Genomic DNA, 24,737 nt, shown 5'->3' with positions numbered 1-24,737 from the left:
GCATTATTCCCAATACGGGTTCATGGTTGCAAACCGTAGTTTACAGAGATCCAGTGTTACATCTACAGAAGGCACTGGTAAGCCTCTGGCAGAGGCAAGTTATTTGAACTCGGGCTCTATGCCAGAGGCAGCCAGATGTTGTTGTGAGTGACCTTCAGATATTGTTGGACCCTGTCATCCATGGCCATTGGCCACTCTGACTGGGGCTGTTGGGAGTTGTAGCCCAAGAACACCTGAAAGGCACCACACTGACTGCAGCTGCTTTAAACTTTCCATCTTCACTTGCACTCAAGGCCGGTGCTAAAGCTGTACAATATGACTCAAGCCATCTTGCTTCTATGTACCTGGACAAAGAAGCAAAGCTCACTTTTCAGCTGCTGCCCTGTCCCTCAGCAACAGGTTCTGTGTTGCTTTTGTTGAAAGAGAGAAAACGGAAGGTGCCTTGAGGCTGAAAGTTGTCCGTGACTGCATGAAGAGTGGGTGTTGAGTTGGTGATCTTGACAGCAACTAACAATAGTTAAGTGGACGAATGGCCATTTCTTATTGCTGGTGGGCAATCTGCAAACCAAAGTAAAAAAGATACCATTGGAGGGGAGGGAATTCAGCCAGTTCTTCACAGTAACTGTAAAAGTGAGTGATTATTTTTTGCTAATGGTTTGTTTCTACGAACTGCCTCGCCAACCCACCAGACTTGTGTTGAGGGCCCCAGACAGGAGGGGAATTGTAATTCATACCTATGTACAGTGTACACACTTTGTGATACATGAGCTGAATCCTTCAGCGCAAAAGAATTTGGGTCCATAATCCTGTTATTACAAGTGAAGGTTACAGGCCTAATTCCCTTTACGGAAACATTTTGAGACTGAAATTCACTTTGGCTCCAATTTAATATGTTCAGCTTTTGTTCAGTCTTATTAGCCAGTTGAAACTTGAAGGATACAATGCTAGATCTTTCCTGTGGCTTCCATCTGCAGAGTGCCACACTGAAATTGAGATGTGTCCCTGTCCCCCACACAATCTCTATACCACTACATATATATATATATATATATATATATATATATATATATATATATATATATAAACAACCAACAACTTAAAGAACCATAAATATTACAGAAATACAGTTAACATATAAAAACATTGCAAATACAAATAGTCCCCCTCTGCTCATCATTCTTTATCCGGCCTCTGCCTGCTTCTCCTCCAGCTTCTTTACCACCCCATGGGCAGAGTTTGCTTTTAAGGGCAGGCAGCAAGCTGGGTGGTGTTTCCTCAGGTTGCCCACTGCTATGGCGCCTTAAGGGGCAGCTGCACTCTCCGCTCCCAGCTCTGGGTGCAGTGGGTTTGGTGAGTGTCCCAGGGGTCCCGAGAGTGGAAAAAGGACAGCCCTCTGCTCACTGGAAGGGCCAGTGGTATTGCCAAATGTTCATCACACATAAAGGGAAACAAAGGCAAAATGGCCCAGATTCAGAATTTCTCATTTCGGGATCCAGGACTCTTGAATCCTCTTCCTTGTGTGTTGGTCACCACAAAGATTGGCTATTTCCCTAGAAAGGTTTCCTGTCTGGCCCCCATTTCCAAGGAGGAAGGCATCTACAGCAAGCGTAGAGGAAAGTTTTCAGCCTGATGGCCACATTGCTTTCTGGACAACCTTTTTGGGGCCCATGTGATGTGTGGGGCCAGAGGCAAAAGCGGGGAGAGCAATGTATGTGAATGTTTCTTTGTACAATAGACTGGTTTCTAAACACCACCACCCCCATGCAGGCAAGCAAGAATCTTTATCAAAATTCAAGGACACATTCCAGCCAGGCAAAACAATTCAAGGAGGGGCCAAAGTAAGGATGGTGGAAGTGTGGCTTGGGAGGGTTGTAGCCTGGGGAAAGTCTTGAGCAGAGGGAGAGGCCTGGAGAGCCATATTTTGCCCCCAAGCCTGAGCTTCCCCATCTCTGACCACTAGCCATGAACACCAGAACACAAGCTGTGACTTATTTAATGAACTCCAATGTCTTTAGCAAACTCAAGTATTTAATGAACTCCAGTAACAGGAGCTTTGGTACGGCCTTCTCCTCATTGTGCACCTCAACCATGTGCTTTTATTTGCTCATCTTTGCTTCTTCATCTGCCCTTGCTACGGTTCTCACTTGGAGGCAACAGTCAGACAGTCTCTGTCTTTGCCACAGTAAGTGGCTAGGGTGCACAGTCACGCAGGGGCCCTTGGGAACACGAAGTAAGGGTGTGGCTTTGGTCTGCTGCATTGCCTACCCACACCAGAAACAAAACTATTTTGAGCCTCCTTCCCCCCACTTTGCCACTTTTATAGCACATAAACTGGGATGGCTGTTTCTGTTGGAAGTAGCATCATGTTAATTTTTTCCATCTTCCGAAGCTGACTCCCCCGGCAACTTTAACCACTAAACGATCTTCCACGCGAAACATTTCCTCCACATTTGTGGTTGGTTACGCTATTCTGTTTAATTATATGGTTGCCCAAAGGTTTCCATGAAGATGGGATGCTCCGTTGCAGACCTGGAATCGTGAGTCAGAGGGAAATCCTGCTCTCATCCCACTTCTGACAAAATTGGAAAGTGTGCATGGATCAAATAGGAAATGACTGCTGAATTTGTCCCAAAGTAAATGAGGATGCATTTATTTTCCCCCTCTTTTTTCCTTTCTGCAGATGAAGAACTATTTTCAGGGATGTACATTGATTTCATGGGGACTGACGCTGCCATTTTCCGCAGTTTAACCAGACGGAATGCTGTGAGGACCGACCAACACAATTCCAAGTGGCTGAGTGGTAAGAGAGCCAGGTTTTGAGTTTCATTGTTGTACATGTTGCAGCATGTAAGTGGTGACATGGAAATGCTTTTATAAACAGATAAATAAGCTTGGTTGGCTTTTCTGCAAAGCAAGAGATTAATTTGGCACATTTGACAAATTGATTGGCAAATTTGACAAGTTTCAATATATACAATTTTTCAAATGGATCATCAGACTATATCAGGCATGTGATTTGTCAGCCATAGTATTTGATCTGCTATCCAACACTATGTATGCATGTCTTTTTACACATCTCTGCTCAGGTGACATGTAATCTGCAATGTGGTTTGTGTGACAAGCCAAACTCCAAGGTAGTACTCTTGAAACTAAGTAGCACTTTTCAAATTTCATGGATTTCAAAGTTAAGATTTAAGTCTTTTTTGCAGTGTCCCTCACTCAATCAAATAATCTTATCAATTTACACAAGAGAAAGAGGAGAGAAAGTAAACTTTGCATAATTAATAATTTCTCAGACAAAAATAGCATCAGATGCTTGGAATATGTATCTTGAAGCAAACCTTTTCTCCAGGACTATCGAGTTAGGCTCGATAAATTTATTAATAATTGACATGCAGGTAACAAATCAGACTTTTGGAATATACATTCCCCACAGCTCACAGCAGGCAACAGCTGTATGACCACAGGGAGTCCCATTTTGTTGCAGGCTTCTGCAGAGTTGGTCTGTGGTGTAGATTCTTGCTCTCCATGGTGCATGTTTTGTGTCATTTCAGAGCCTGTGTTTGTGGATGCCCACCTCATCCCAGATGGCACTGACCCCAACGATGCTAAAGTCTACTTCTTTTTCAAGGAGAAACTGACGGACAACAGTGGCAGCACCAAGCAGATCCACTCTATGATTGCTAGAATATGCCCGGTAAGCAGGGAGTGGTGTAGGAAGGACAGCTGTCAATACCCTATGCCTGATTTTGCAAAGTGTTCCTGCAGTGGAGTAGTTGCCTGAGTCAGCAAAATTATTCTGCTTGAGTCTGTATTTACCGTGAGCTTCTATTTAGCATTATTGACTTGCTTGATCGCTTCTCCCTTGCATAAATAGATAGGATGTTTCAACAGAAGGGGGGAGTAGCATCCAAAGACATCTCTGGAAATGGCTGGAATTAGATACAGTTCTGTGCTTTCCTTTAGAAAGGAAGGCAGGAATGAATCGATTTTACTTCAGACTGAATGAGGGGAAAGTGCTCTTGTGCTCAGGTCCTTTTCGTGGATTTCCCACCAGTGTCTAGTGGATTAATTACTGTGAAAACATGATGCCGGATTAGATGGGCCATTGGTCTTATCCAGTAGACTCATCTTTGGTTCTTAATCACAGCTAGTTTCACAAGGCCCAGGGCCGGCTGGCTCTGTGCAAGTATTGATGATATGGTAGGGTCCTTCTTCTGGGCAGCAAATGTGCTCCTGTTCGCCTGGGATCACTGTAGGTGGCAGACGACAAGGTGGCTCAAGCATGACATGGCCTCCCTCTCCAAAACACATGAAAACAGCTCTTCCCGTCATCAAACACTGCATTGTAATAGGAAAGCTTTCAACATCACAAATCTCCTTGGTACAAACAGTTTCCCTAGCACAGGGTCTAACTGGTTGGTGAGTTGGGTCTTTTCATTTCAATGGTAGGGCTGAGCAATGGAAAAAGGCCTGTTTTGCTTTTATCTAGTTCTTCTTTGTTGTTGCTGTTGTTGTTGCTGTGAAGGCACCCAGAGACAGAAAACACTAAATATTATTAAACCATTATTGTCATAATGAAACCCAGATGACTTGCTAAAAGTCCCGGGGCACAATTCCACTTGCATTTGTCTATGCCAAAACTTGCAAAACCAGGCTTCAAAAGAACATGGAATGGATGTGTGTGATGCTCTGTATCTGATGACCTTATTAGAAGTCAGCAACAGGAATCTTTTGTAATTCGCTCTATGTGGGGCTACCTTTGAACGTGTCCCGGAAACTGCAACTAATCCAGAATGCGGCACCTAGACTGGTGACTGGGAGCGGGCTGCTGAGACCGTATAACACCGGTCTTGAAAGACCTACACTGGCTCCCAGTACATTTCTGAGCACAATTCAAAGTCTTGGTGCTGACCTTTAAAGCCCTAAACGCCCTCAGTCCAATATACCTGAAGGAGCGTCTCCACCCCCATCGTTCTACCCGGACACTGAGGTCCAGCGCCGAGGGCCTTCTGGCGGTTCCCATGCTTTGAGAAGCCAAGTTACAGGGAACCAGGCAGAGGGCCTTCTCGGTCATGGCACCTGCCCTGTGGAATGCCCTCCCACCATATGTCAAAGAGAAAAATAACTACCAAACTTTTAGAAGACATCTAAAGGCAGCCCTGTTTAGGGAAGCTTTTAATGTTTAATAGGTTATTGTATTTTAGAGTTTTGTTGGAAGCCGCCCAGAGTGGCTGAGGAAACCCAGCCACATGGGCGGGGTATAAATAATAAATAATAATTGTTGTTGTTGTTGTTGTTGTGTTGGACAGGGTCTAATGCTCCCTATTAGAATGAAAAGAATGGTTTCTGCACTGTGGCCTGCTAGGTACATATGCTCCTTTCATTTCAGTTGACTGTTCTGCACATTGACCAGCAAAACGCCTTCTCTTGGTCTGTGCCACAACAGACTGCTGATGGGTATTATATATTTGAACGCTCTTCCATGAGGGACAGCAACCCTGTCTGCAAATGGAAATGGGGCACCATAAGAGAGAAGACTTAGGCATGCTAGTGTTTCTTTTCTTCCACGCAATTTACCTATATTTTCTGGGCCGGTGTTCTAGCATGCAGCCCACCTACCAGCAGCCAGATATGGTTCAGTCCAGGAAGCTGTACCACATAATTTGCATTGGCTGGTAGCAACCTCCTAATTTAACTTCCACCTTTAATTTGTTTCTTTGTTCAATGCAAATATGTTGTGCACTCATAATGCAATTCTACACCATAGATGGTGAGGTCTCTTCAGTGGTGGAAGGATCTGATATTCTGATTAGTGTCCTGATTGTGCAGTTTGGGCAGGAAAAATGAGAAGCTTTTAAAGTCCAAATGCTAATTGAAAGTAGGGATGGGAAAGAAAATTGATTCCACTCACAGTAAGAGGTAAACACAGAACCGAAACACAGTCATCTTTTGAAATTCACACTTCTCCAGATTTAGCAAAGCAGTTCTTCAGCCAAGTAATATGTACAAAAATTCATGTGTTAGAATATATATATACGTGTGGTGAAAAAGATTGCTTTGCAAAAATGCATGTTTTAGAAGAAATTGACAGTAAAATGCTGGTGTATTTTCATGCATTATTTTTTAAAAAAAAAAATCAAACACCTCACTAACTAATGTTGAAAGTGCTAGTAGATGTCCGTGTAGTTTTTGGAGTTAGTAAGTGGTTTCTTCTCTGCTCCCCCCACCCCCAGAATGACACTGGTGGACAACGCAGCCTTGTGAACAAGTGGACAACTTATTTGAAAGCAAGACTTGTGTGTTCAGTAATGGATGACGATGGCACAGAAACGTACTTTGATGAATTAGGTACAATTTATTATTTCCTGCTTAGTTCTTGTGGCCAAAACCTCTAAGTGGTTTACAGAGCATGTGAAATATGTATTAAAATTGTCAATGAAAGTCAGTGCTAAAATCAGAATCAAAACATGAACAAAATCAGCCATTATAATACACATTATAAGCTAAAATGACAGATTCAGATACATCCACATTACAGGCTAAAGTATATAATTGTAGCAATTTCTAAACAGAAAAAATATTTTTTCCTCTAATTCCCCTCTGATTTTTGCATTTGCACTGAGGTGCCTTCAGGAGCATAGAGCAAGTGATGTCCTCAGGGCAATCAAGGATTGGGAGTCATCCATTTGAAACTTGCACCAATTTGATTATCATATAAGCTACATACACTTTTAAACATTTTTCTCCTCCTTCCATCAGACAGACTGTCTTGTCAGTGACATAATAAAAGTATTGTGCAACATGGGTTTGTAGCCTAAACAAAAAATTCCATTGGCTTCAGATGGAATAAGGTCAGGGTATGTGTGGTGCAGTTTGGAAATCACACACAGATATATTCAGCCTCTGTTTTGCTTCTTTCCCACAGAGGATGTGTTCCTGCTAGAAACAGATAACCCCAGAACAACGCTGGTATATGGCATTTTCACAACATCCAGGTAATCTTGCACGTTTGTGAATGAAAATCCACAGATTAAATATTACGCCTGAGAGAAGTTGTGGTGAGGCGACTCCCATGTTTTACAAATGCCTCTCGTCTAAGGGGATATCCGCACAAAGGAATAGGTGGGGGTTTTATGTAACACGGCAAGCAAATGTTTCCAATACTGCCGTAATTTAAATTATCATGGAATTGTTGTTGTTGCTGTTTAGTCATTTAGTCATGTCTGACTCTTTGTGACCCCCTGGACCAGAGCACGCCAGGCACTCCTGTCTTCCACTGCCTCCTGCAGTTTGGTCAAACTCATGCTGGTAGCTTCGAGGACACTGTCCCACCATCTCGTCCTCTGTCGTCCCCTTCTCCTTGTGCCCTCCATCTTTCCCAACATCAGGGTCTTTTCCAGGGAGTCTTCTCTTCTCATGAGGTGGCCAAAGTATTGGAGCCTCAGCTTCAGGATCTGTCCTTCCAGTGAGCACTCAGGGCTGATTTCCTTCAGAATGGAGAGGTTTGATCTTCTTGCAGTCCATGGGACTCTCAAGAGTCTCCTCCAGCACCAGAATTCAAAAGCATCCATTCTTCGGCAATCAGCCTTCTTTGGGATCCAGCTCTCACTTCCATACATCACTACTGGGAAAACCATAGCTTTAACTAAAAGCTTTAACTACAGTATAGCTTTTATCATGGAATAGCAGCACCCAAAGGCTTTCTGTACAATAAAGCTGCATCCTGACATCAAAGGTGGTGGTCTGATTGCCCTAGGCCAGGGATGGAGGACCTTTTCCAGCCCCAGGACTGTATTTCTTCATTCACTAACGTCTGGGGACCACAGGGCCTGAGGCAGTGGGTAGAAGGAGAGATGCAGCAAAGAGAAGAGGGGGAACCACAGACCCCTCGTCCACACTGTGAGTGGCATTGCAGCCATGAAAAAAGTGAGAGCTTTCTGCACACACACCTCTCCAAGCTTCTTATGAGGTTTTCCCCTGAAACCATTCATCGTACGTTCCCTCTGGTCCAGTCACACAATACTGGAGCAGCATTTCAACCTTTTCCATGTGTCTGGTCTCACGTGCTCCAGCGACGTCTCTAAATAGGCATTGGGTCAGATAAATGGCTTCCACACATTTGTTAACTGGAAGACACGTTTGTCTGCCATCTTCCCATTGCTTTTCATAAATGTCGTTCTAAAATTGGAGATGAACCTTTCCCTACCTTCTTACCTGTTGTTCTGTATCAGCCAACACTGTAGCTGTTTTGTTGACAACAGAGAACAGTTAGTTATCTCGGGGGGCCACTAGGTGGCACATCGGAAGATGGCTGACAATAACATCTCTCCGACCCACACAAGGTAATTTGGAGGCTATGATGGGGGTAATTAGCCTCCTTAACCTCCCCAGGATTATGGGGGGGACGGCCCTTGCCTGCTGTGCCCTATACCACCCCCGAATTTGTGGGGGTGGGGGCACTAGGCACAAAGCCCTCCTGTGGGATTTTCGGCACTCCTCGACGCCGTCCCCGATTCGCGCCGCTGGTTGCAATGATCTTTAAAAGAAACAATTTGGACGTGATTAATGGCACATACATCAAGGAAAAAGGGGAGTAAATACTGCTGACAGAAGAGATCTCTGATAACAAGACAACAATAAAATACGAGAAGAACGTCAAGATACGGTATGACAAATGACTGAGGGGGGAGGGGGGAAAAAACCTGCCTCTACCTCTTTATGTGATTTAACAAGAATCCCCCTCCCCTAATGAGTCAGAAATTAAGGACTTAAGCTGTGGATTTAAGGCTGTGTGGAGATAAACTTTCGATCCAAAGCAATGTTTCAAGATGAAGCTGGAAAGCTAAGAGTTTTGGAGTGTCGCACTCAGAAAAAAAATGCCGTCGCCATTTTGTGAGGCATTGTGGGAGCTCTTGGGTCTGGGAGGAGAAAGAGAGAAATAGAGTTGTTTACATATCGTGAATCAACTCCTCGGTGGGACTTAAGAGCGACAAGTGCCAAAATTTACGATGGAAAAAGTGATGTTATCTACGAAGGAGATATATGGAAACCATCTGGACTTAGTGGAGGAACGGGAAATCCACACAGGATTATTACACTTGCTATCGGCTTAAGGAGACTAACAGAAGAGATCGTAAAGGAAAAAGAGAAATTATACGAACAAGATATGATGTGGCAACACCAAGATAAGACTGGATAGAATTATGAACTTTGTTTGGATTGGGACTGATTTGGACATTAACGCAGTAATAAGAAGATGATCTGAATTCCCCTTTGGATCTTGAAGTATGGGTTCCCCCAACAAAATTTAAAAATTTGGCTTTGTAATTCGGAATTTATATGATGTGATTTAATTTGATGTGATTGGCCAGTTAATAAAAATTATTAAAAAAAAAAAGAGAACAGTTAGTTATCTCTTAGTGATGTGATCTATAACCAATAATTTAAATTCTAACTCTGTCCCTTGGGCTCAAAAAATACAGTAAGACACTTCACTGTCAAAAGACAAATCAAATTGAAAGGACCCACCGCCCAATGCTTTAACAACTCAATTTTCATTGAGGTTGGTTTATACTGTATGTGTGTGTACTGAATAATCTGAAACTGCTCCCTGTCTAGGCACATCACCAAATTACATTGGTAGCATGCATTTTCAGTTGTCATCAGACTAATAAATATGATAATTTTCTTTCTTTCTTAATTGCTTGGCAATCAAAAAGGTATCATTTAAGCAGCTGAGCCGCCTTTTTTTCTTTTGAGCAACTGTCAACAGTGAAAGAATAAAGTTTACCAGCAGGAGTAGAGGCAGCGGGATGGGGGGGCGCAGAAAGACCACATTTATGATTACATACGCAGTATGTGTGAGCTAGAAATTGGTTTGCCTAATGCATATGGTGAAGTGGATAATGGGTTAGGCTCAGGCAGGCCATATAAGGTGGTAAGCAAGGGAGCACTGACTCTATTCCAGGCCCTGGAGACGTTTCCTGCCCTGTGTGCAGGAGTTTATGCTGCTGTACGTTTCTTTCTCCACAAGACCCTAAGGATCTCTCTCTCTCTCTCTCTCTCTCTCACACACACACACACCCCCCATTCCAAACATGCAGTATAATTAAAACTAAAGGTCTTAATGGATTTCATTTGGCAGCAGAGCCTATTTTATTTTCAACCTCTGCATGCTCCAAACAGCAGATACATGTTAGAACACAGGATTGTAATTAGTTTTAATTGAAGCCCATGTTTCTATGGGTGTTTCTGAAATGAATCAGGTTTTTTTGTGCTGAAGAAAACATAATAAATTCAACATAGGGTGCATAGCCTGAAGTGATTAATGCATTTTGTACCTGATTTATGCTCACACTTATATGAGCAGTGGAACAGTGATTTTAGGACAACAGATCCTGGTACATTTTTCCTTGGAACCCACATGTGATGTAGAATCAGATTTGCTTATCTTGCAAGATTTAGAGAGGGAAGGGAAGGTTCAGTAAGCTGAAAACTTTAATATCAGATTAGAACCTGATGTAAGGTTTGTACAGCACTGAAATGCAGGATATAGCCCAGTGTCTGGTAAATATTCTGCCTTTCTGAGCCCATGTTGAGATACTATGCCAAGGCTTATATTATTGTAATCATTACATAGGTAAAGGTAAAGGTAAAGGTACCCCTGCCCGTACGGGCCAGTCTTGACAGACTCTGGGGTTGTGCGCCCATCTCACTTAAGAGGCCAGGGGCCAGCGCTGTCCGGAGACACTTCCGGGTCACGTGGCCAGCGTGACATCGCTGCTCTGGCAAGCCAGAGCCGCACACGGAAACGCCGTTTACCTTCCCGCTGGTAAGCGGTCCCTATTTATCTACTTGCACCCGGAGGTGCTTTCGAACTGCTAGGTTGGCAGGTGCTAGGACCGAGCAGTGGGAGCGCACCCCGCCGCAGGGATTCGAACCGCCGACCTTTCGATCGGCAAGTCCTAGGCGCTGAGGCTTTAACCCACAGCGCCACCTGCGTCCTCCTAGTTTACATACCTAGTGTAATATCACTCCTGTTTGCAGTTTAAGCTCCTGCAAACCCCAAATGCAAACCCCACATGCACACATCCATCAGAAGACCACGTCTCAAATCCCACATGGAAAGCAGGATACAACTTAAGAAGTTGTTCAGTTGGTGTGTCTGCCATTTTCTCTCCATTCCAGTGAGGGAGCTACATCCAGGCACAGAGGGGAAAGGTTGTTTGCCTCAAGGACCCCATTCCTTTGGGGGCAAACTTCTGTGGGCTACATGCCAGGGGCAGGTTGGGAGAGACACAAAAGTGGGTGAAGCAGTGAATGCAAATTTTACCTAAATTCCCAAGGTGGGGGACCTCAGGCCCAGGAACTGAATGAGGGCCCCCAGGCCTCTCTGGTTGCTCACCTTTATCCTCCCCCCAACCCAAGGAAAACCCTCATCAGCTCTATTTTGCAGCCTCCTTGAGTCTTTTTTTTCCTGGCTGGATTGTGCCCTTGAACTCTGCTCATGGCTCTTCCTTGCCTGGATGGAGAACAGAGAGAGGTGTGTGAGTGAGCGCACGTGGAATCTAGGCTAAGGTAAAATTCATTGCTCCCCCTGCTTTTGCCTGGAGCCCCACAGCACTCCAGAAGGCTGCCCAAAAGGGAGGGTGGCCCTCAGCTTGACCCAGTTGTACCACCTCGGCTGTAGACAGCAGGCTCGTTTCTACATCAGGGAGCCGTGTGCCCTGGGGAGAAAGGTATGTGGTGGTGGGGCAGTTGTGGAGGGTTGACAGGCCCCACTGGGCTCCTGAGCCTGAGGTACCCCCAGCTTCACTGTCATGTCTTCATCCAAAGCAGTATTCAAAATTACAGAGCAGAAAACCTTTGTTGGAGAATCCTCGCCTGGCAAAGAATTATACTTCCGGGTGTCTCTGGAGTGAGTTAATAACTATTAAACTAAGTCTGTAACGTAGGCATGGGACGCAGGTGGCGCTGTGGGTTAAAGCCTCAGCGCCTAGGACTTGCCGATCGAAAGGTCGGCGGTTCGAATCCCTGCGGCGGGGTGCGCTCCCACTGCTCGGTCCCAGCGCCTGCCAACCTAGCAGTTCGAAAGCACCTCCGGGTGCAAGTAGATAAATAGGGACCGCTTACCAGCGGGAAGGTAAACGGCGTTTCCGTGTGCGGCTCTGGCTCGCCAGAGCAGTGATGTCACGCTGGCCACGTGACCCGGAAGTGTCTCCGGACAGCGCTGGCCCCTGGCCTCTTAAGTGAGATGGGCGCACAACCCCAGAGTCTGTCAAGACTGGCCCGTACGGGCAGGGGTACCTTTACCTTTACCTTTAACGTAGGCATGCCCTAATAATCACTGGTTAATCTCCTTTGAAGAGTGTTCCCTTAGTTTCATCGTCAGCTGTAATCTCCTTTCTCTCTACCCCACCACCACCACCGTGCTCAGTTTTAGAGTTTCAGTTCTTGTTATAAATCCTTTCATTTCAGGCTGAGTTTATTGCAAATAAAAGGCAGGTCAGCTCTCACACTTCTCATGCTTGACCAGACTCCCAGAAATGCTTTTCGTTGTTGTTGTTTTAAATGTTGTTTTTAGTTGTTTGTTTCTTTTTGTTTTTGGTTCTCACATAAGAAAGTGCAGGCAATGTACATTCCTATTGCTTTTTCCTGTCCATTCTAACATAAGCCTAGGGATCCATCTGCTTTCATGTACACAACATAATGGCAGCGCCATTTGTGTTTAAGTGCATCGTATATTATTTGGCTTTTTAGGCACCTTATTAAAAGCTCTTTTATCTCATATGTAGGATGTTAACAGCCTTCCATTTCACGTATGCTTGTTTGGTTCCAGCTGGGCTGCACTTTAGGCCAAACCCTGTTTTTGTGAACACAGCAGCCCTCTTCAAATACATCCACTGCACACAGCGGATGTGCAAAGAAGCTCGTGGGTTTGGACCCGCTGGTCGTACCCACCCTGAAACCGTTCATTCAGAAGTAATAACTTAAGAGGAAGCCTGCTGAATCTGGCCAAATGCTCATCTAATTCAGCATCCTTTTCTCACAGTAACCAACCAGAAGCCTATAGGAAGCCCACAAGCAAGACCTGAGTGAGACAGCAGTCTCCCCACTTGTGGTCCTCAGCAACTGGCCTCTGCCTGCAGAGGTCGAACATAGTAGTGTGAAGGAACCCAAGGTGTATACATGGGCATTGGTCTCTGTCACATGAGTGGGAAGCTTAGTTGGCCTGGCTGGGCCATGTCCTACTGTCACCAAATGCATGTATGTGTGTTGGTAGAGAGCCATTGAGATGGTTCCTTTGGGCACTTATTTCTGCGGCACTTTTACAACATTCCTCCTTAAGGATTGTATTGAGAGGCATCCAGAGAAGCTGATTGGCAGCCAGTTTAGCACAGACAAAATAAGCAGCTCTTCACACAGAGAGAAAATAGGTAATTCTTACAGCAGTTGTACCACAATTTGCAGGGATGGCCTCTCACGCAGGTGGCTTTAGAAAAGGAACTGTCCATTTCACGATGGATCTGCCTGTCAATGAATATCAACTAGGATAGCTAAATGGAGCCACCTTACTCAAAGGGTCTTGCTCTTCTGAATGCCCAGTTGTGGCACCAGCACCTTGATACAGAGCAGCTACTCATGTCACACACTGTGAGAGGACCGGCGTTTGCAATCATTTGCACTTGCTTGTCGGCAAGACAGCTTCCTGGCACCTCCGATCCTTACCTGCTCCACAAGGCATGAAGAGGCCACTTCCAGAAACATGAATTGCCCTCCTTAAGAGGCAGACTTTCCTGCCGCTTCCATCTGCCCACATGTTATGCCTCCAGGTCTAGCACATTATTCCTTGGACTAAAGAGGGAATTTCTGTGATGTGCAGCCACTTCACTGCTTTAGGTCTCTGTAGGCCCATCAACACTATGGCAGCAATTATGTTCCTCTCTGCAGGGGCCAATTTCCATTCCATTTGTGAAAGACATTTTTTATCCCCCTCCACACAGCTTCATGCCGTACTATGTAAAATTTGATTAATGTTTAGAAAAGCAAAGTGGCTACAAGTGAAGAAACACTGCCAGCAAAATGCGCAGTCGTTTCTGCATTTTGTTGGCAGCATTTCCCATAAAATTTGAAGGACTCACACAGAGCATATCTACTTGTACAGCATGGACATATTCATGCTTCAGTGGTGGTACAGAGAAGGGAATATTTGGGTGGTAAGGAATATTCAATGTAAATTTTGGGAGAGCGAGGTTACATCTTAAATTGTCTTACCAAACATAAATATCTATGTGTTTTACATTTAAACTCCAGTCTCAAATGCACTTACTCCCAACTCAATATCACTGATTTTATTAACGTCTAGAATCACCAAGTGGCATGAGATTTGCATCTAATCATTCAGAGTGCAGCCTTAATTAAATTCTAATTTGCTTAAGTGTAGTTGCTTTTTTAAAAAAACTTTGTTGTAGTGTTTAGCTTCAAGCTGCCATGATAAGCATTTCAGCAGATATATTTGCATAAACTAGAGAATGAAGATTAAGCCAGATGCATCAAAAACATGGTGGGAAATCCTTCTGCAGTGCAAGATTGCATCCTTTAACTCTGTAATCAACCTGGGAAAACTAATTACCCCTTTAATGAGGCCCGTTTACCTCTTAGCCATTCTGTGTGCAGACATTTGGAAGCAACTGAAAAGTCAGGGGTTTCTATTACTCTGCGTTCTTTCAGATCTCATTTTGGGTTCTCGTGTTTTTCAGCCTCGGCTTTAATTTAATCTATTTCAGAAAAATTGGGGGGAAATGAAAAAATATATATTATTTTTTACCAAGATTGACATTTCATTAATCTTATTTAGAATATACTTATCCCTGTTTCTAAATAAAGTGGCTGTCAATAGCCAATAGAAATGTAATACTTCAGAGCATTCAAAGTATTTCCTCATAATCTTCTTTAATCCGTACAACAATCCTGTATGGATCTTGCATTTACCACAAAGTCACTAGGTGGCCTTAGGCAAGCTGATTTTCCTCAGTCTCAATCCTTCGCATGGGGATAATAATGCTGATTTACCTTAAAGGGTTGTTGTAAGAATTACAACTCAGTAGTGTTGGCGAAGTGCTTTGGACACTTGAAAAACACAGCAAAATGTTGTTATTGTTTTGTTGTTTTTTTAATTTTTTATTAGGTAATTCAACAAAAATATTATCTTAAAACATATCATCCTTAATTTTTTTCCTCATTTCCCCCCTCCCCCTCCCTCCCATAAACAACCTGCCGCCACCCCCACCCCCCACCCCGACTTCCCTCAGTTACAATCTCTGGTTTCTCTATGAATGCTATTCTCTGCATGTTACAGAATTGTATAAGTCCTTAATATATCTAACTAATTATTATCAATTAAAAAATTGTGAGTGTTTATTCAAAGCCCGCCAAGGAGTCCAGTTCACTTTGTTGCATCTTTAGGTACTTTGTAAAAGGTTCCCATTCCTCTTTAAAGTCACAGTTATCCTTGTGTCAATTTTGCCAGTTCTGTGATTCTGTAAGCAAGCTAGAATGGTGTCAATGATTTTGTGTGCACAATAACAAGAAGGTAGCATGAACAGATTCTTTCTTTGTTTCTTTTTCTTCCCCAGCTCTGTATTTAAAGGTTCAGCAGTCTGTGTGTATCACTTGTCTGATATCCAGAGAGTGTTCAATGGGCCGTTTGCACACAAGGAAGGGCCAAACCACCAGCTGATTCCCTATCAGGGAAGAATTCCTTATCCACGACCTGGGACTGTAAGTACTCATCTAAACAAGGTTTTACAAGTCCAGCTTGCTTTTGTGTTATCTTTATCAGCCTTAGGCATGATCCTTCACTCAGCATCGCTTTGGTCTGTTCCCGGACTGCTCCCTTTGGTTTTATTTCCTTTGGCCACATTTCAGAAGGCATGTGGACAAATTGGCTAGGATTAAGAAGCAGTAAAGCTGATAAAAGGAAGCTGTGGGTGATTTTGACAGAATTGGGGAAGTGGATAGTTCTGCAGTGTGTTTAGCCTAGAGAGAAGATAGCTGTTTTTAAAAGACAGTCATCTAAAGCATGGGGAGGCAAACTAAGGCCCTGTGAAAACATTTAGCTAATGGAAGTGACTTATCTAGGGAAGTTTCATTTATTTATTAGATTTTTATCCCACCCTTCTGCCTAAAGGAGCCTGGGGCGGCAAGCAGCACTATGTTAAAACTGTACAATTTAAAGTCAAATAAAAACCTATTTAAAACATTGAAGAATGTTCAAAAACATTTAAAAGTTCTGGATTCACTTAGGAAAAGGTGGGCTATCTGTTTGTGACAAGACTGAAAGAAAAGATAAAATAGATAAGGGGGAGGAACTGAGACAATTTTCTTGTGGTACTCTATGATTTCAAGCTGATTTAGTGCAAGGAGGAACCTTCTTCAGCCTGAGAGCCACAGTACCTTCTGTTTGACCTTATGAGGGCAGTTCCATCAATGGCAGTCAGAGGCCAGAGGCAAAAGTGGACAATGAAGGCCCGTGTCCCCTTTTTACAGTGGGATAGTTTCTGCATACAATCACACACAGCCTCTCTGTCCTGTATCCAAGCAGGCAATAGGCATTATCAGAGGTCAAGCACACATTGCAACCAGGTTGCACTTGAGGAGAGTGCCAAGCAACGCCAATGAGGGGTGTGGTCTCAAGGGCCGGAAAGAGACACTCATCCCCGGAGGCTGAGGCTCCCCAACCTTCATTTAGCACTTTCTCCTGGCCACAGCCAGCCAGCCAGCCAGCTACTCCGCTTTCCTCCTTGCGCATAGGAAATAATTACATGTTCAGACACAGTGGTGACAACAGCAAGGAGCTCAGCAGTAGGGCATGCAGTTCAGTCTCCATCTTTCAGACTGAAATCCTATGCATGGCCAACTCTGTAAGACTCAAATCTCCACAAGCTTTCTTAGGATAGCACCATTCATTGTGATGGCTAGATTGGCTCAGAGATCTGCCTGAGAAGATGAAGAGCCACTGCCAGTTGAAGTAGCGCTGAGTTAAATGGATCAGTGTTCAGAGGGCAACCTCATATGTACTGCAGTTTCCCAAGATACAGGAGAAGGTAATAGCTTACACTGGTTTTCCTTAAGCAGCAAATGAATGACATTGCAGCTCTCGACTAAGGTCATGGCCAATTTATTCCTCAATATCCTGTCTTCCTTTTTCTTGGTCCTAGGGGAACTTACAATAACATTTCAGTGATTTCAGATAGAGAAAGTGCAGCAGCCTTGTTAGCAAAGATCAGTTATTCTGCTGATTAGCAATGAGAGCTTTGCTGATAAACTTGTAACCGAAGCGTAATGGCTGTTAATGGCACTGATGATTAAAATAATTTGATTAGCTTAGACAGATCCGGTTCCTGCGTCTGGGGTTTTCGACGGCGAGCAGTACTAGACACAAGTGAAATGGAATTCCCTTTAGCGCCAAGCATATCAATGCGGCTTTACATAAAGATGAATGCAGGTTACACTTTAAGCCATTTTTAACAGATAAAAGGTGAATGAAGGATCATAGTAACAAATAGCTTGCATTTCAGAGGTTCATTATTTTAATAGTATTCTTGGGATATACAAATCAAGTTACGCCTTTTGCAAGGAAGTTTAGTGGGCCTGGGATTGTTAAATGCTTCTGGAAAAAGACAGATGTTCCATATGCAAAAGTTAAAGTTGAATTATATGAAAGAATATAGCTTCTAAAATACACTCTCTTCCCAAACTCAGAAGTAATGGAACGCAATGAGATACTATGTATGTATACCATATCTGTGCCTAGGACTTGTGTGTTGGGACATTTTTATGCAAGCAAATAATTAACACATATCCATTTGTTTATTTATTTGAAAAGGCTGAGAGACTATTTAATCAACAACATTAACAAAACAAAAAACCCATAAGCAGTTTACCTAGAAAAGATATAGAGTGGTACCTCGGCTTAAGAACAGTCCGGTTTAAGAACAGTTCGGTTTACAAACTCCGCAAAATAGTGCCCCAGTTTGAGAACTTTACCTTGGTTTAAGAATGGAATCCGAATGGTGGAAGGACACTGGCAGCGGGAGGCCTCATTAGGGAAAGTGCGACTTGGTTTAAGAACGCTTTTCCGGGACGGATTAAGTTCGTAAACCGAGGTACCACTGTATAATATGCATTTTAAAAATCTGGAAAAGTAAAACAAATTGATGTGGAATTTATCAAAATATGAATAAAATCAGCAATTTTAAAGCAAATATACATAACAAAGTTACATGTTAAAGTTACATTTGTGCTCTATGAATATTTTAAATAGAGTAATCCTATTAGAATAACAGCTTCTGACACAATATCACAGACATTATTAGCAATATACTGCCTTGGGCTCATTGAATCATAGAATTGTAGAGTTGGAAGGGACCACAAAGATCATCTAGCCCAGTGCCTTGCAATGCAGGAATCGTTTGCCCAATGCAGGGCTCAGACCCATGACCCTCCAAAGTGGTACAGTCTGGGAAAGGTTGTGCTATGTGAGGTTTTAGGATATGCAGTTTGTTTCTTACATTTGACAGACAGAAGACTAATGGTTAAGAACACTGTACTTTTCCTGCGGTCACATCTTAAGCAGGGGGTCATGCTTGGAAGAGGATTAAACATTCCTGTATTTGTTCAGTTCGAAGAACAGCCCTCTCCTAGGAACTACAACATAGCATTCATCTCCAAGAAAAGCATGTGGGTATGCCCAGGGCAAACTGGCCGGGGAAAGGGATGTTATTCGGTTACAGCTGAGATGAGTTCCTGTATTATTTGGCTTTGCATTTCTTAACTGGCAGAAAGAATGGCTTATTGCAGACGTAAAACAACTTTTAAATAAGCACTATCTGGAGGCAGCGAACTCTTCTGTACCCTAAAGAAATGAACCAGCTATATAGTCATTGGACGCAAAGAATATTCCTTTACACAAGGGATTATGTAAGGCTCATAACATATTCTGTGACATGATTTGTATAAAGTCCAGTTGACTAACAAGATTTAAAACACAGCCGCCAACCCAGCATGAACCAGTATGTTACGTCATTAATGTTTCCTTTGACTTATATTCAATCGTGGAAGAAATATCTGCAATGACTGGTATGGATTGCAGGAATGCCAAGTCTGCAGGGCTTGGCTTTTGCCCAGTGAATATGTTACATATTCAAATCCACGTAAAACTATTGCTGAAATGAGTACCTTAGGAGGTTAGTGCTGGCTTCTCAAATCAGCCTGAGCTTTGCCTAGTTCACCATTCCATTTCAGTGAGCAGAAGCCTCTGGAAAGCTCACAAGAGCACTTTCTTCTTTACATTAACAAAGCATCAGCCTGTTGCCAAAGGACCTAATTGAGCCATTATTAATTGTTATGGAAGAAGATAGCAAAGCCAGTTTGCTCATCTCAATCAGAGATAGGAGTCCTCCAGATGTTGTTAGACTCCAATGCTCCTCAGCATAGCAGCATGACTAATGGTCAGGGATGGTGGAAGCTGCAGTATAGCAGCTGGAGAGCGTCATATTAATTATCCCTGTCCTAAATGAGCAGTTTACGGCCAAACTATGTGTAGATAAAGCATTAGGTAGTAACTCAAGTCCTTCTAGAATTGTACTCCATGCAGCAGATAAGGGATTGCATATTTGAATGTTTCCTGCACACCTCTCTGTGTGTGCATAACTCACTAAATGCAGAACAATAGCTGGACCAGGAAAAAGCTACATTAAAAACTTGGCATATTAACTTTCCACAGACATGGCGCTTGTGACATGAATGAGATAACTCAGTCATGAGATGACAACTTACCAACTAAAGTCCTACCATCGTAGAACACTCTACCTTATGTCTATGTCTGCCATTGGCGAGTTACTTCTCTTTTATACCAAGGCTGATATCCTACATCAATCAGTCTCTAATTCTGCGTTTAGGAAACAATAGAATTGAGGTGTAGCTTTGAAGTAGTACAAGAGGCTGGTCATCTTTCATGGTCTGAGGCCCATTAATTTTGTCTCCCTGGTGCATTAATTGCCCCGTGGCAAAAGTATAAATAATTCTGCCAAGGAATCACATTTAATAATGCTGTTTACATCATGTATGTGATCAATAAGTTGGCCATTTCTGGCATGGACTGTGATGTTTCTCTATGTGTGCATAAAATAGATGGAACAGATTTTTCTCTCGAGCATTGTTGGAACTTGTCTCGAGGGAATCTGGTACAGTACTGCTCTGTTCCCTCAATGCGAAAGTGAAGTAAAAGTTGGATAAATGAAGTTGCCTTCTGTTGAGTTAGACAACCTGTCAAGGAGCTCTCACGTGAGCCCAGGTGATCCACAGGGCAGGAAAGCATGGGATGCAAAATAGCATTTTATTAATCTAAAATAGCAACACATCTTAATCCAACTGAAACATTGCTGAAACTGACCACTGGCCCCTCCTCCCTTCCCCCTCTAGCCTCTCACTCTGGATCCCTCCCAAGCAGGCGAAGGCTGCATCAAGAGTATGAGCCTGTCTGGCCCATTTCTCAGCAACGTGCAGGACTCTCCTAGAGGGGGGTGTCAGAGGAGGAGGCGAGCCAACAGGGCTCGGACTGCCCTGCTGCTGGGTAGCAAGGACAACCTCTGACTCCTCTGTCTTAAGTCTGCACTCACACTGCGACTCTCAGCCTCTAACCTGGAGGGCCCTCCTTTACCTGACCCCCCTTGATCACTCAAACCCCCTGCCACCAGCACCTTCCCCAGACTGCTCCTCAGTGTCCCACCACCATGATCCAGGGTCTAAGCCATCATCTTTGGGAGGGGGTTGGATTTTGGATGGGCGACTCCCTCTACTCTCCCTCATTCCTCCAGACATAGCCTTTCCCTGGTGTTTTGGACTACAGTTCCCACCAGCCATTGCAAGCATGCTGTATGATCAGGGATGATGGCAGTTGGAGTCCAAAACATACGGAGGTTACCATGTTAGGGAGATCTGAGTTAGACCATTGGTCACACTAGCTGTGCATTCTGAATGGCAGAGATCTTTCCCAGCCCTGCTGTCAGTGATTTGTATAGTTGCAGTTGCTCCAGCCTAGGACAGCTGCATGTCCTTTACTACTGAGGTTTAGTTCTAGGGCAGTGTGGGTCCCCAGCTGTTGTTGGACTACAACTCCCTAGCTAGCAGGACCAGTGGTCAGGGATGGTGGGAGTTGTAGTCGAACCACAGCTGGAGGGTGCCACATTGGCTATCTCTTCCCTATGGTTCAGGAAAGACTAGTGTCACTGCAGTTCCCTGGCCACTAGCATATTGTAATGAGTGAGTCTATGGAGCTATGATGGCCCAGGAAAGGTTTTGTGAAATAGGTAGAGTGTAAATCAGGTGATTAAGATGGGTTTAGTTGGGCTGTTCCAGTTCATACTGAAACAGTAGAAAGGAGTCAGAGGGTCAGAAGTAACATGCTAAAACAGCAGCTAGAATTGTGGCCTTGGATGTAGGAACCTGCACCTCCAATCCTCACAACAGGTGAAAAAAAACAAGACAAGCTGATGCTTAACAGGATTGCATTTTTATTTTTTTGCCTTTCTTTTCTTTCTTATTTTGGAAGTTTATAGTTTCATCAACTGTTGGCAATCAGATAATTTGCTCAAGCAAAATGTAGAACCGTGTTAAACTGTCTTGACTTTGACATTGCCTTTCAAGGACATTTTAGCCTGTATTGTGGTTTCACAGTGAGTGCTGACATATCTTGCAATCATTCCCTTCTTACAGCAGTTACAGGAAGCTTTTAAAATGCAGCATTGCTATGGCGGGCCTGGTCACCACACTGTTTGAGACTCAGTCAGATGAGCAGCTGCACTAAGATTTGTCACTGCCCTTGCAGTATCAGTAAACCTCAGAATAGATCAACAAAGCAATTCTGTCCTGTCCTTTCCTTTCCTTCCCTTTTCTGATGCTAGAAACAGCCCATTCCCAAAATGATGTAAGAAGCAGACAGGGATTTTCCAGGATCAGGTTGAGGTTACGCTGGGGGCGGGACTTGTTTGTGGGAAAGTGTTTTAACGTATTTCAGCCAGCCACCTGTATGCCACCTGTATACTTGTTGAATGCTATTGCAAGCTAACTTTCAGCATTGCATTCTGCATTCACGTAATGTGTGCACACACAGACCACTCCATAAGCCATCAGAGTTGTTTGTACAATTAGAATCGGTACATTAGTACTAGAACTAAACTTGGGTGAAGGTATGCATGTGACAGATTGCTGCAGTACATTACATGTGTACATCTGTGGTCAGTTATGTGTCCTGGTGTACCATTCTGGAGCAAATTACAAGTTAAAGGCCCCAGCCCAGCTTTTGAGTATACATTATTGTGGGTGATTAGTAGCCACGTAAAGGGATGTGCAGCCTTTTCTGCATCCGTCAAATTAAATGACGACTAGATTGGCATTTTGATAGGCATCAACATCAGGTTAATTAATATTCTTACTGGAACAAGTCTGTATCATTTAGCAGTAGGTCGCTTGTTTTCCCACCACAAATATATTATTTGCAGGAACTTCACAAATTCAGTGTTAGGAGTCACTGGCATTTTGTAGTTGCAGTTTTTCAAACACAGCTTTAACGGCACTGGAATGAAATCATATTTTGATGAAGTATGCTTAAGTACACCATGAAACGCTTGAATGCCAGCTCATGCTCTCATATTGATTTAGATTTGCCTGCCTTATCCCAAGCACAAAGGAGAATTAATGCACATTTCTACAATTCAGGGGGTATTTAAAAGAACTGGGAATTGAAAGGTCCTCGGTATCGTTACTAAGTGATGATTGCCAGTGCCTCTTTTACAGTGTCCTGGAGGAGCCTTCACACCCAACATACGGACCACCAAGGAGTTTCCAGATGATGTGGTCACCTTCATCAGGAACCATCCCTTGATGTTTAATCCCATCTATCCAGTCCATAAGAGGCCATTAATAATCCGCACAGGCACAGACTACAAATATACAAAGATTGCTGTCGATCGTGTCAATGCGGCGGATGGAAAATACCACGTCTTGTTTCTCGGAACAGGTAGGACAAGCAAAACCTGCTGTTTTAGTAATCTGCAGGCATCTGTTTTGCACAACAGGTTGCCTCGAGATCAACCACTGCCACTTTGCTGTTATATGGATGCGATCCCCACCAATATGGTAGTCAGGGGAGCTTTTGTCAATATGAAGGCTGTGTTCCCTGTTCATGGTAGCTAGGGCCAGGGGCAAAAATGGGAAGAGTAATGGAGGGAAATTTCACCTTTGTGCAGTAGGCAGTTTCTACACCCATCCACTTCTATCCTCTATTCAGTCAAACAACAGGCATAATCAGAATTTAAGGACACATTGCAGCGGGGTGGGGGTGGGGGGGTGGAATCAGAGTGCAAAGCAAGGGCCAGTGAAGGGTGTGGCCTGAGAAGAGTTATGGATGCCAGATAAAGAGGCCTAGAAGGTTATCCTCCCATTCTTTAGGTATCTTAATCAATGCTATAGATCTCCTAAAAGTGTTTTAAAATAAGTTTTTTAAAGGGGGGATTGTTGTCATCTGCTCTAAATTAAAGTTGTATTTAAGTGGATTGGTTTTTCTTAAAAATACAGTCCGATTAATACTATAGTCACCTCTGGAGAAATCTTAAACCAGCATTCCAGCTCAGCGTTCTCATAGTTTCACACTGTAGCCTCCTAGAAAATTCTTGATCTTCTTTCAGGAACAGCTATGCTTTCCAATGTTCAAACATGCCAATACTCTGGTCAACTGAGAGTAGAATTTTATGGTGTCTATACAAATGTTATACTTTCGTTACACAGCTGTCCCATTTCAGCGGATGAGGTGGAAAAGAAGCAGCAGCCAGTGCAACTGTTTAAAGGACTGGCAAAATGGGGTCTGTTTGGCTGGTCCCAGTCAGCAACTAACAGCCCTATTATGATAACTAAAGGAAGCCCCATTCAAATATAGCACATACTGTACAGTGGTAGTCTAACCTAGACGTTGCCACAGCATGGATAATGTTGGCTGATGGGTCTCTGCCCAGGAGAAGTTGCCGCTGGTGTGCCAGCCCTTAGCTGCGGAGAGGGGCTTTGTGTCACACATCACGCCACTTGGGCTTGCAAGAAGACAAGTTGGGGTTAAGAAGGTGAATGCTTGATTCTCGGTGCTTAGAGCCACCAAGGGCAGGTTTAGTCCACCCGAGGTATTTCCCTTCTTCCACATCAAAGGAGAAGAGGAAAGCCTGCACATGGAGACAGTGTGCTGAGAGCAAAGCCACCTTTCTCCTCCCCACTTCATCCTCTGCATTGTCTGAGCCCTCAGAACACAGAACACAACTACTTTATATATGTTTGTGGAACATCCAGAAAGTATAAAACAATGCAGCTACATAAGAACACAAATCATTTCCAAAATATAATTATAAAAAAGCCTCTTACATATGTACCCTAGGTATACAAGCTGAATGAGATGTGTGAACTTGCTTTTGTCAAGTAATCTCATTTATATTAGATATTTAGTCTGCACCTCGTTATCAAACACTTGTCTGAGTAGGAAGGTCTTAGTCTTCTGGCAGAAGGATAACGAGGAGGGAGCCTTGGAAGGGAGCAGCCACAAAAGGGCTCTCATGTCACCACCAACCATGTCTCTGATGTCATGAACATGGGTGGCACACAATAACTGATGAAAAATAAATGAAGCTCAGGGG

The 24,737-nt window shown here is 43.6% G+C and overlaps 1 protein-coding gene across 1 annotated transcript in view; it reads left to right on the top strand.

Moving 5' to 3' along the window:
• SEMA3C (semaphorin 3C) overlaps nucleotides 1–24,737 on the top strand; it is a 145,138-nt gene that overhangs the window by 93,056 nt on the left and 27,345 nt on the right. The window contains exons 7-12 of the mRNA XM_079993655.1: nucleotides 2,681–2,800; nucleotides 3,555–3,697; nucleotides 6,237–6,351; nucleotides 6,929–6,998; nucleotides 15,639–15,783; nucleotides 22,861–23,083. Coding sequence (XP_079849781.1) covers nucleotides 2,681–2,800; nucleotides 3,555–3,697; nucleotides 6,237–6,351; nucleotides 6,929–6,998; nucleotides 15,639–15,783; nucleotides 22,861–23,083 — 816 coding nt within the window. The remainder of the gene's footprint in view (nucleotides 1–2,680; nucleotides 2,801–3,554; nucleotides 3,698–6,236; nucleotides 6,352–6,928; nucleotides 6,999–15,638; nucleotides 15,784–22,860; nucleotides 23,084–24,737) is intronic.

Source organism: Podarcis cretensis (genome assembly GCF_951804945.1).
Source record: "Podarcis cretensis genome assembly, chromosome: 10".
Taxonomy (NCBI): Eukaryota; Metazoa; Chordata; class Lepidosauria; order Squamata; family Lacertidae; genus Podarcis; species Podarcis cretensis.
The sequence above is the reverse complement of the archived record's forward strand: the minus strand, read 5'-3'. Positions and strand labels throughout refer to the sequence as shown.